The sequence below is a fragment of the Heptranchias perlo genome, chromosome 36 (assembly GCF_035084215.1).
Source record: "Heptranchias perlo isolate sHepPer1 chromosome 36, sHepPer1.hap1, whole genome shotgun sequence".
NCBI classification, from domain to species: Eukaryota; Metazoa; Chordata; class Chondrichthyes; order Hexanchiformes; family Hexanchidae; genus Heptranchias; species Heptranchias perlo.
In genome coordinates, this window is record NC_090360.1 from 18,918,292 (window position 1) to 18,930,981 (window position 12,690).

Below are 12,690 nucleotides of genomic sequence, written 5' to 3' on the forward strand. Positions count from 1 at the left end.
CCTGCCGGTGGAACAGGACATACCCAGGGATGGTGATGGAGGCTGAAAGGTGTGAATCTGTGAGTATGGCTATGTCAGGCTGTTGCTTGACTTGTCTGTGAGACAGCTCTCCCAATTTTGGCACAAGTCCCCAGATGTTAGCGTGGAGGACTTCACAGGGTCGACTGGGTTTGGTTTGCCTTTGTCACGTCCGGAGCCTAGTGGTCCGATGTCGGGTAGTCCATCCGGTTTTATTCTTACTGCTGGCCTAGTAAGGCATTAGCAGCCGTGGAACTGAGCTGCGCAGAGCAGGGTGTTTCTCAGTTTGAATTTCAATCTGTGGCAGTGTCCACAAAACCATTCCCCAACAATGAGAAGATAACTTCAGGAGAGGAAGGAATAAATTGGCGAAGAAGATGGCAAGGGGCTGATTTTACGAATGCATGCACCCAGCGACGAGTCTCAGATACCGGGAGAGCACATCAGTAAATCACGGGCATTGTCCCCACTATATTCCGATACACGCACCCAGCGGGTGAAGCTATCTCAACAACAAAACAACAACTTGCATTTACATAGCACCTTTGATGTAATAAAACATCCCAAGGCGCTTCACAGAAGCGATTATCAAAAAGAAATTGACTACATAGAACACGTGACCAAACTTTTGGTCTAAGAAGCAGGTTTAAGGAGCACCTTAATGGAGAAGAGAGAGAGGTAGGGAGGCGGAGAGGTTTAGGGCGAGAATTAGGGCCGAGGCAGCTGAAGGTACGGCCAGCAATGGTGAAGTGATTAAAATCGGGGATGCGCAAGAGGCAAGAATTTTAGGAGTGCAGAGATCGCGGAGGATTGTAGGACTGGAAGAGGCTACAGAGATAGGGAGGAGCGAGGCCATGGAGGGATTTGAAAATCAGGATGAGAATTTTAAAATGGAGGCGTTCCCGGACCGGGAGCCAATGTAGGTCAGCGACCATAGGGGTGATGGGTGAACTGGACTTGGTGCGAGTTAGGATACGGGCAGTAGAGTTTTGGATGAGCTCAAGTTTATGGAGGGTTAGGATTAGGGTTAGGGAGGGAATGGGAGGTCGACCAGGAGAGGACTGGAATAGTCAAGTCTAGAGGTAACAAAGGCATGGATGAAAGTTTCAGCAGCAGATGAGCTGAGGTAGGGGTGGAAATGGGCGATTTACGAAGGTGGAAGTATGCGCTCTTGGTGATGGATCAGATAAGAGGTCGGATATGGGATGAAAGTCTCCTCTCACTGACTGTGAAGGTCCTGTGTGAAATGAGTTTTCTCATTACTAAACTGTCAATACACTTCTGCATCTCACTCATGAGGACGGCTGATGTGGGAGATGGAAATGCCACACTGATGCTCTCGAGGTTGGGGCATAGCAGAGGGAGCTTTCCTCTGCATGTGGCTGTGCTGCACCTAACCTGGGAGCACTGGATGACAAAATTGGCAAAATCAGCCCATTCCCCAACATGGACATGCTTCAGCTCGATAAGCACTGATGCCGGTCCTGCTTCCCCAAATAAAAAATAAACTGGTTTATAGAACTTTGTCTCACAATTAATGGGAATGAGCGGAAAAGGATGATAGGTAATTAATTAAACCTGACCTTTTCACCTTTGACTTTGAAAGTAAAAAGAAAGTTGACATTTCCTTATAACTGTCCTATGAGTTAACGTTAAGAAACAAATGTCCCCTCCTCCTCCAATAGGATATATTTACCTTAGAGGCGGTGCAACGAAGGTTCACTAGATTGATTCTTGGGATGAGAGGGTTGTCCGAGGAGGAGAGATTGAGTAGGATGGGCCTATAGTCTCTGGAGTTTCGAAGAATGAGAGGTGATGTCATTGAAACATATAAGACTCTGAGAGGGCTTGACAGGGTAGATGCTGAGACGTTGTTTCCCCTGGCTGGAGAGTTTAGAACTCGGGGGCATAGTCTCAGGACTGAGACGAGGAGAAATTTCTTCACTCAGAGGATTGTGAATCTTGGGAATTCTTTACCTCAGAGGGCTGTGGATGCTCAGTCGTTGCGCATATTCAAGACTGGGATTGATAGATTTTTGGACTCTAAGGGAACCAAGGGATATGGGGATTGGGCGGGAAAGTTGAGGTCAAAGATCAGCAATGATCTTGTTGAATGGTGGAGCAGGCTCGAGTGGCTGTACAGCCTACTCCTGCTCCTATTTCTTATGTTCTTATGCAAGTTCAGGTCTGGGGCAAGGGGTAACCGTAGTGGAAGTTTGGCTTGGTGGGCTAGGGGAAGGGAGGGAAGCGGCAGAGGCAGCTGGTACGAATGGTCTCAATCTTAGTGACAAAGTATCTCCTGTACCGTCCCCACGATATCCCGATTATCACACCCAGTGGGTGAGGCTACCCCCAGGAGCGTCCCCTCTATATCCCGATTATCACACCCAGTGGGTGAGAGGCTAACCCCGGGAGCGTCCCCTCTATATCCCGATTATCACACCCAGTGGGTGAGGCTACCCCTTGGAGCGTGCATTCCTAAAATCAGCCCTCAAGTTCATTTATTTAAGAAATGAGGCTGCCCTGTGAAGTAAATGAAGAATGGCAGGCAGTTGATATTTTCCCCAGTCATTGGGGAATGTCTGTGGGGCAAAATCCAGACTCGTAAACAGCCGGGCAGAACAATTTTGATGCTTGGGCCGTGGAACGTGGCGGATCCGACAGCAGCCAAGGCAGGTCGACAAGTTTCCACTCGGAACACTTCTGTAACATTAAAGGGACACAAGGCTTTTGGCCGCAAATCTGATTTCTTGCTGTTAATCACAACCAATGTTTGCAGAGATACTGAATGTCAAAGCAAACAACAGTGTTACTCCACCGGGAGTTAAGTGAAAGGATTTAGCCAGAGCTCCATATGACATTATCTGACAGTATCCAGTGCTCCTTGGCTCAAATTTCTAATCCAGGCTTATCCATGACCTAATGAAGAATTTCCAATAGCTAAAATGGAAAAGTACCAAGGAACATTACTGAGATTAAGCTACAGATAATCCCATAAAGCAAACACAGTAACAGATACCAAAATCCCATCTAAACTGGGACCCATCCGCACATGAAATCAACTGGCGAATGATAGCTCGAAGTGTATCCAGGCCTGTGCTAATGAAACGGGCATCAGCACGAGTATAAACAGACATCATCCAACATGATGGCAGCAGGAAATCAAATTAAGCATAATTTGAAAAAGAGACAGTGAAGAATGCAAATAAACATCTGGCTCGGCAGCAAGGGGTAGTATAAAAGCAAGAAACAATAAATGAAAGGCTGGAGCCCATGTCACAAGCAAGGGAAGAATCAGAATTAACGGCCCAGAAATTGCTTTTAAAATAGTGGTGAGCCCAACCGTTATTAAGGGCGAAATCGAACAGCAAGTTCCGGCGACCGCACATGTGCGGTTAAACGGGGAAATCTGGAATTTGCTCTTCCTGGGTTTGCCAACAATGTGACAGTTTCACCTTAAAGGGATATCGCTGGCTTCAATCAATGAAATCAACAGAGCAGAGCCAACTTGCTCTCCTGCCCAGCTGGTAAAAAACTAATCTTGCCACAAAACAGGTACGCTCAGATTTTTGAGTCTAAACTATCATTTAACAATGCAGTTAGTCTTAATGACTGACAAACATCCTCTCTGGCACTAAAAATCAACTTTTACAAATGCGGAGTCTCATTACTCCTCATTTAATTGTTCTTGGTCATTTAAGAAAACTGTTTAAAATTAAGAAATTTAATCGTTTTCCTTCGGTCACTTTTATCTCAGTCTTTTACTCTTATCCTCTCTTTGTTTCCCTTTCTCTATCTCATTTTATAATACCTTATCGGGCACATCCGAGTTTTCAGTCAGCGCAGTTTGTAAATGAACTGCACTTTCTGGTTCTTACAGCATGGTTTGCTTCAAACTGATTGGTTGAGGGGCCTTAGCGATCCTTTCACCACTCACACAGCCCGGGAAAGAATGCTGATTTTATTTGAACTCGCAGTTCAAGGAAGTTGCTGCCAAAAAGAACACAGTAATTTAGTGGGTGAATTTAAATGTAATGAGCGGTGAGCAGTGCTGGTTCGTCACTCGGAGCAATTTACAGGCAAACGTTTTGCTGCAAATCTTGCCCGTCAATATAGGGCCCATCAATATTTCAATCAACTGTAGTGTGGAGCCTCATTAATTACCCTCATCGAGTTAACCATCATCACGATTGTTGGACCAACCGTTAAGTGTGAATCACAGAATCATACAGCACAGAAGGAGGCCATTCAGCCCATTGGTAGCGTCTGGAGCTCCACCTAGTGCTAGAAGTGTGCAGCTGCAGCCGCTTCTTTCAGATAGCGGTTATTGATTTGTCAATTTTTAGTGAATGGGGCACTTGAGCCAATCAACACATTTTGAACCCTGCAGACGTTCTCATCCCCTGGGGCAACTTTCTCTACATTTGCCAGACAGAGAACTCAGTCTTTCTCAGGATCTCAAATCAATGGAACTCTGTACATGCCTCAGTCTTTAAAACTCAATCTTGATGTCACCTAATCATTAGTTCCAGATTTTGATCATCTTCTCTCCTGCTCTTTTCAACCACTGCAGTGTCCTGAGCTGTGAGCCCTAGTCCTTGGAACAGACTTTTCAATGGAAAAATATTCGACTAACATTAGTTTCACTGTTAAATATTTTATATTTTTTAGTTAAAATATGTATAAGTACACAAAAAAGAGAGTGACACCGGGCCAATAGTGTTGGGAAGATTTGAAATGTTAGCTTCGATGAGGCTTAACAGAATGTGCAAAATGAATATTAAAGACCCCATATTATAAATGATTCTATGTGTAAGTTTTCATTCAGACTCCCTTCTCCTTTAAACATTTTATTCAAATGAATGGAGTTTGAGTAGAATGGGCCTACACTCTCTGGAGTTTAGAAGAACGAGAGGTGATCTAATTGAAACATATAAGATTATGAGTGGGCTTGACAGGGTAAATGCTGAGAGGTTGTTTCCCGTGGCTGGTGAGTCTAGAACTAGGGGACATAGTCGCAGGATAAGGGGTCGGCCATTTAAGACTGAGATGAGGAGGAATTTCTTCACTCAATCTTTGGAATTCTCTACCCCAGATGACTGTGGATGCTGAGTCATTGAATATATTCACCTGACGAAGGGGATAATCTCCGAAAGCTTGTGATTTTAAAATAAATTTGTTGGACTATAACCTGGTGTTGTAAGATTCCTTACATTTGTCCACCCCAGTCCATCACCGGTATCTCCACATCATGAATATATTCAAGGCAGAGATGGACAGATTTCTGGACTCTAGGGAAATCAAGGGATATGGGGATCGGGAAGGAAAGTGGAGTTGAGGTCGAAGATCAGCCATGACCTAATTGAATGGTAGAGTAGGCTCGAGGGGCCATGTGGCCTACTCCTGCTCCTATTTCTTATGTTCTTATGAATGAAGGGCATTGGTAGGACGTATACTTTTAAGCAGTGATGCAGAATTGACTGTACAAGTGTTTCTAAAGTCCACATGTAATCTCGTGCTTGACTCATTCTATCAGTATGTATAAAATACTCTCATGCCACCTAGTGCCAGCTATAGGATGGTCTGTATGAATGAATCTGATGCCAATTAATACCAGCTATAGGGTGGTCTGTATCCTTGTGCATGAAGTATTCTCGTACCAACCAGTGCTTGCTACAAAGGACAGAGTGGGCGAGAGTGTATAAAACATTCTCATGCAATCTATTGCCTGCTTTAGGATAGAGTGGATCAGTGGGTATCTAAAGAGGTTACTTCTATTTGTTGGTAAATCAAAGATAAGTGCCCATTATTGCAAGTTATTTTGCGTCTGTCTTCACAAAAGAGGGGGACGATGCAGTTGAGGAGGAGTGTGAAATATTGGATGGGATAAACATAGTGAGAGAGGAAGTATTAAGGGGTTCAGCATCTTTGAAAGCAGATAAATCGGCAGGCCTGGATGAAATGTATCCCAAGCTGTTAAGAGAGGCAAGGGAGAATGCAGGAAAAGGGGATGCATTTGGGGAGAGAGCAGGAAATAGGGCTGTGTAAAATAAATTCCCAAGAGCGACCTAAGTTCAATGTAGCCTGTCTGTGCTAAGATTTCTGTTTCTAAACTCATTCATGCCATCTAGTGCCAGCTACAGGTTCAACTGTGTCAGTGTGTTTGAAAGCTCTAGCATGCCATCTAGTGCCAGCAAAATAGGATAGACTGTGTCAGTTTATATAAAGCATTGTCTTGCCAGTTAGTGCTATTCCACCATGGAGAGCATCTGCCATCTACAAACAAGCACTTTCCAGCATCAGCAGGACACACACAGACTGCTTACCACGAGTGGGAGGGGTGTGTACCAGGGCACCACAGCTCAGTCTGACCGTGTTCTCAACCCTTTGCAATATCGAGCAGGGATCACTGAATAGGGAACCTCAGCTGGTTTCTCCCCTCCTCAGCCTCCCTGGACGCTGAGGCTAGCTGCAGCTTCCATACTGCCATCTAGCCGAGATCAGCCAACTCAGCGCAGACAAGAACTGAGCCAGAAACCCTCTGCTGCGCCCGATTTAAAGGGATTTTGTATTTGTTGCTTTAGTTAGAGAGCGATGGCCACGGCCCAGCTCCCTGTGTTTACACTGCTGCAACCTGTTCCCTTATCCCAGCGAATCACACAGCCAGGTTTTACAATGCAGTCAGGATACGAGGCCAGGCTTGTTTGAACCGTGGAGCGCAGCTGACGGAGAGAAACTGCCCAATGGCTGAGCTCGTATGAGGGGTGATTCTGTGATCCGGGGCTCCCGGTTGGGACAGGATCTTGGGGAAATTCCAGAGAGCAGGACCTGCGATTTTCCACCTACAACAAATCCCACAACGAGCCCCATTCTGAACAGCGGATCGCAGCTGTGGCGTAACTGTTAGCGTTAGGGTTGAGTGACACCTTTGCCAACTGGAGTATCATTCACAGCCAATCCAGACAAGTAACCTGAACTCAATACAAACAGACAGATACTGTTCCTCACTGCAAATCCTAGGGAGCGCACCTCTGCTCAAATAAAGAGGAGCCGTACTCCTCCTCGCCATTCATGGGTTGGTTATTAAAACAAGAGATTTTTGTTACACAAAGCACAAATATTGCAGGTACTGGAAATCTGAAGTAGGTTAGGCAGCATCATACGATTCCGACAAAGAATATATTGGCCTTGGAGGGGGTGCAACGCAGATTCACCAGAACGACACCGGGGTTAAAATGGTTAAATTGTGAGGTTGGCTTGCATAGACTGGGCTTGTATTCCCTTAAGTATAGAAGATTAAGGGGTGATGTAATTGAGGTGTTAAAGATGATTAAAGGAATTGATAGTGTAGATAGAGAGAAACTATTTCATCACGTTTGGGAGTCCAGAACAAGGGAGCATAACTTTAAAATTAGAGCTAGGCCGTTCAGGGATGATGTCAGGAAGCACTTCTTCACACAAAAGATAGCGGAAATCTGGAACTCTCTTCCCCCAAAAAGCTGTTGAGGCAGATGGAGGTAAGATACAGATCAGCCATGATCTAATTGATTGGCGGAACAGGCTCGAGGGGCTGAATGGCCTACTCCTGTTCCTATGTTCCTACGGGTCAGAAACCTGAAGCATTAATCTAACCTTTTTTCTTTCTCCACAGATGCCGCCTGATCTGCTGAATCTTTCCAGCAATTTCTGGCTTTTATTTTATGAGTTTTTTTGTTAAATGAATCTGTGTATTTTCAGTTTGACAATGATGGGGGATGAAGAACTGAAGGGCGCAATGCCAAAATTTCTTTCAGAAAATAATATTTTGGGATACGGTATATGAGTAATTTGAGTCATGCCATGTGGTAAGTGTAGCATGCATGGGAGGAACAGGTGACTTTGAACCTACGGTTCCCTAAGCTCTCAATCACTTGGAAATATATCGCCGTTCCTTCATCGTCGCTGGGTCAAAATCCTGGAACTCCCTTCCTAACAGCCCTGTGGGAGAACCTTCACCTCACGGACTGAAGCGGTTCAAGAAGGCGGCTCACCACCACCTTCTCAAAGGTAATGAGGGATGGGCAATAAATGCCGGCCTCGCCAGCGACGCCCACATCCCATGAACGAATAAAAAACTGGGGTTCTCCTCACCTCATGTCTGGGTCTGTTGTAGACTAACTGATAGAGATTGATTGCTACGATTAGTCAACAACTCCGTTATTATTGCGTCATGCGACCACCAGGATGGTAGCAGGTGAACTAGATGAACCTTGGTCTTTTCTCATCTCGCAATTCCTATGGTCCTAATCTGGGTGTTATGTTACAATTAGAAACAAAATTATCCAGAAGTAGAATCATAGAAGTTTACAACATGGAAACAGGCCCTTCGGCCCAATATGTCCATGTTGCCCAGTTTATACCACTAAGCTAGTCCCAATTGCCTGCACTTGGCCCATATCCCTCTATACCCATCTTACCCATGTAACTGTCCAAATGCTTTTTAAAAGACAAAATTGTACCCGCCTCTACTACTGCCTCTGGCAGCTCGTTCCAGACACTCACCACCCTTTGAGTGAAAAAATTGCCCCTCTGGACCCTTTTGTATCTCTCCCCTCTCACCTTAAATCTATGCCCCCTCATTATAGACTCCCCTACCTTTGGGAAAAGATTTTGACTATCTACCTTATCTATGCCCCTCATTATTTTATAGACTTCTATAAGATCACCCCTAAACCTCCTACTCTCCAAGGAAAAAAGTCCCAGTCTGTCTAACCTCTCCCTATAAGTCAAACCATCAAGTCCCGGTAGCATCCTAGTAAATCTTTTTTGCACTCTTTCTAGTTTAATAATATCCTTTCCATAATAGGGTGACCAGAACTGTACACAGTATTCCAAGTGTGGCCTTACTAATGTCTTGTACAACTTCAATAAGACATCCCAACTCCTGTATTCAATGTTCTGACCAATGAAACCAAGCATGCTGAATGCCTTCTTCACCACCCTATCCATCTGTGACTCCACTTTCAAGGAGCTATGAACCTGTACTCCTAGATCTCTTTGTTCTATAACTCTCCCCAACGCCCTACCATTAACGGAGTAGGTCCTGGCCCGATTCGATCTACCAAAATGCATCACCTCACATTTATCTAAATTAAACTCCATCTGCCATTCATCGGCCCACTGGCCCAATTTATCAAGATCCCGTTGCAATCCTAGATAACCTTCTTCACTGTCCACAATGCCGCCAATCTTGGTGTCATCTGCAAACTTACTAACCATGCCTCCTAAATTCTCATCCAAATCATTAATATAAATAACAAATAATAGCGGACCCAGCACCAATCCCTGAGGCACACCGCTGGTCACAGGCCTCCAGTTTGAAAAACAACCCTCTACAACCACCCTCTGTCTTCTGTCGTCAATCCAATTTTGTATCCAATTGGCTACCTCACCTTGGATCCCGTGAGATTTAACCTTATGTAACAACCTACCATGCGGTACCTTGTCAAAGGCTTTGCTAAAGTCCATGTAGACCACGTCTACTGCACAGCCCTCATCTGTCTTCTTGGTTACCCCTTCAAAAAACTCAATCAAATTCGTGAGACATGATTTTCCTCTCACAAAACCATGCTGACTGTTCCTAATCAGTCCCTGCCTCTCCAAATGCCTGTAGATCCTGTCTCTCAGAATACCCTCTAACAACTTACCCACTACAGATGTCAGGCTCACCGGTCTGTAGTTCCCAGGCTTTTCCCTGCCGCCCTTCTTAAACAAAGGCACAACATTTGCTACCCTCCAATCTTCAGGCACCTCACCTGTAGCTGTCGAGTGACACATCTCACTCTTGCCAGAAGTGTGCCAGCCCTTCTTTCCTCCCAGTGTCTCAGTCAGTAACGCCATTGCCCAGTGCGCTACTGAACCATGTTAACTAGAAGGTCCCAGGTTCCACTCTTGGTCTGAGTTTGCTGATCTTATCTGGGGCACTGGTGGAGACACTAAGATTGGCCTCAGCGCCCCTGGGCTAGGGAGGAGAAATTCACTGACACTCGCTGTGCATGTTCACATACGAAGATTAGTCACTTGGGCCGGGTGCCTGAGGTGCCTGACACCAGGACCTCCAGGCAAGGAGCGGAGAAAATTGGAGAGATCATTTTCTTTGGAGGAATCAGTGGGAAAATACTCCCGGGTTCAAAGTCACTCTTAAGCAGAACTTGTTGTTCAGTGCAGTGCCCAGTAACCCTTGGTTACGATGCTGCGTCACCTTCAGATGGCTATGTACACACCTGAATACCTGGTACCTAGCAGGGTGGAAAGGTCCATCACTTTAATAAAGGCTGTCTCGCTGGGTTGATACTTGGTCCTGAACTCAATGGCTCTTTCATCATCATCAAACAGGCACTCGTAGGATGACCAAGGTGTGGTGTGCAGTTCCAGGTCCCCAGTGATGGGATTTTGACTGACCAGCAGCTTTCTGAAGTCCCAGACATGACCTAAAAGACCAACGGATGCAGCAGTAATGGGCTTTAGTCACAATAAGTAAAATGATAAACAGAAGCAGGGATATCAGGTCAACTGGGCAGAGGCACAGGACATGTAACACTGTCCATATAGAACTGGGACTCACAGGTGCAATGCCCAGTCTGTGCTGAGCCAGGGTAAGAGTTACAATTTGGCTCAGTGAGATCGGATTATTGAGGAGAAAACTCAGACAGGGATCCTGTTCCTGATCAAATGCCCAATGATCCCTGCATTTACATCGGGTGAGGACAGGATCCAGAAAGGCTGTGAATTCACCACTCACTTCACGGTCAAATGGCCAGTCGACTCTCAGAATTTGGTTCACCAAACAACAAGCAGCATTTTCAGCAGTGGTGGGAGAAATTTAGGAAACAGACTGACTATTATTCAATGGCTCTTACACACATCGAGCATCGTTGCCCCTCGGTCACTCCTTACACACTCCGTCCATTATCACCCCTCGGTCACACCTTACACACTCTGTCCATCAATACCCCTCGGTCACTCCTTACACACATTGTCCATCATTACCCATTGCTCACTCCTTACTATTGACGCTGTGTCTCACTCACCCAATTTTTTTTGAATCCGAGCGTGCCAGGCTGTCCCATTTCCCCAAAGCGTCAACGTGCCTGGGTGACCTTTGACCTGCTCCACGCTCAGCAATACTTTCTGTTGCACCTTCCCACTATATGTGTAGGTGTTCTCTGTACATGAGGTAATGTCACGTTATACAGTGCACCATCAGCCGCAGCATCCTGTAAATATTTTACTGAACAGAAGCATAAAATAATGGAGTGTTTGAATCTGCTTGTTAGTGACCCGTGTTTAGATGATCACATAATAAATACTGCACTTTTTAATGAGGTTTCTCAAGTTTTACAAAACCTTTTTTCCGGGGCCTTTTTCTACACTAGTGAGTGCCAGCCTGGTATTAGATTGTAGAGAGGGTCTCAGAACCCTCTCGAACCTGTCCTCACCTATACAGTTTGTAGTTGGGTCACTAAGTAGCAATCAGAGAGGGAACCCTGTCTGATTCTCCCCTCCCAACTCCTTCTGGTTCCTGCACTCCCAGGAAGTGAGTTTTCCTGCTCCGACCTTCTAATACTCTGTCATGTAAATGACACTACAAAATCTAAATCAAAAGCAAAATACTGCGGATGCAGGAAATCTGAAATAAAAACAGAACATGCTGGAGAAATTCAGCAAGTCAGGCAGCATCTGTGGAGAAAGAAACAGACTTAACGTTTCAGGTCGAAGACCATTCGTCAGAACTGGAAGATGTTAAAAGAGTTAAAGTTTTTGAGCAAGTACAGAGCCAGGGAAAGGTGGGGTGGGAGGGGAGGGGAGGAAAGAACAAAAGGGAAGGTCTCTGATAGGGTGGAAGGCACGAATGATTAAATGACAAGCGGGATGATGGTGCAAGGCAAGGAAGGTGGTAATGGGACAGGTTAAGAAAGAAAAGATTGATCAGGAGCAGCTGTAAACGGCAGCAGCAGAACCATTACCAGCACTAGCTGACTGAAAAAACGGGAGCAGTGGTTATGATCTGAAGTTAGTGAAATCAGTGTCGAGTCTGGAAAGTTGTAAAGTGCCTAAACGAAAGAGGAGGTGCTGTTTCTCGAGCTTACGTTGAGCTTCATTGGAACAGTGTAAGAGGCTGAGGACAGAGAGGTCGGAGTGGGAAGGAGAATTAAAATGGCAAGTGACCGGAAGCTCAGGGTCATGGTTGCGGACAGAGCGGAGGTGCTCAGCAAAGCGATCACCCAGTCTGCATTTGGTCTCCCCAATGTAGAGGAGACCGCATTGTGCGCAGTGAACACAGTATACTAAATTGAAAGAAGTACAAGTAAATCACTGTTATACGCTCTCGTAACCTCCAGTCCCGACTATCCCAATGCTCTCTTGCCCGACCTTCCATTTTGCAAACGTCAGTTCATCTGAACACTGCTGCTCGTCTCCTGACTCGCTCCAAGTACCGTTCACCCATCACCCCTATTCTCGCTGACTGACATTGGCTCCTGGTCCAAAAACGGAAATTTTAAATTCTCATCCTTGTGTTCAAATCCCTCCATGGTCTCACCCTTCCTATCGCTGTAACCTCCTCCAGTTCGACAACCCTCAGAGAACTCTGCGTTCCTCCAATTCTGGCCCCCAGTGCATCCCTGATTTCCT

At 45.6% G+C, this 12,690-nt stretch overlaps 1 protein-coding gene across 7 annotated transcripts in view; it reads right to left on the reverse strand.

Moving 5' to 3' along the window:
* Nucleotides 1-12,690, reverse strand: part of shld2 (shieldin complex subunit 2) — a 106,753-nt gene that overhangs the window by 17,954 nt on the left and 76,109 nt on the right. For all 7 annotated transcript variants that reach the window (XM_067972686.1, XM_067972683.1, XM_067972685.1 and 4 more), the window contains 2 exons: nucleotides 11,088-11,222; nucleotides 10,281-10,487 (listed from right to left, as the gene is read on the reverse strand). In XM_067972686.1, the coding sequence (XP_067828787.1) occupies nucleotides 10,281-10,487; nucleotides 11,088-11,222 (342 nt within the window). The remainder of the gene's footprint in view (nucleotides 1-10,280; nucleotides 10,488-11,087; nucleotides 11,223-12,690) is intronic.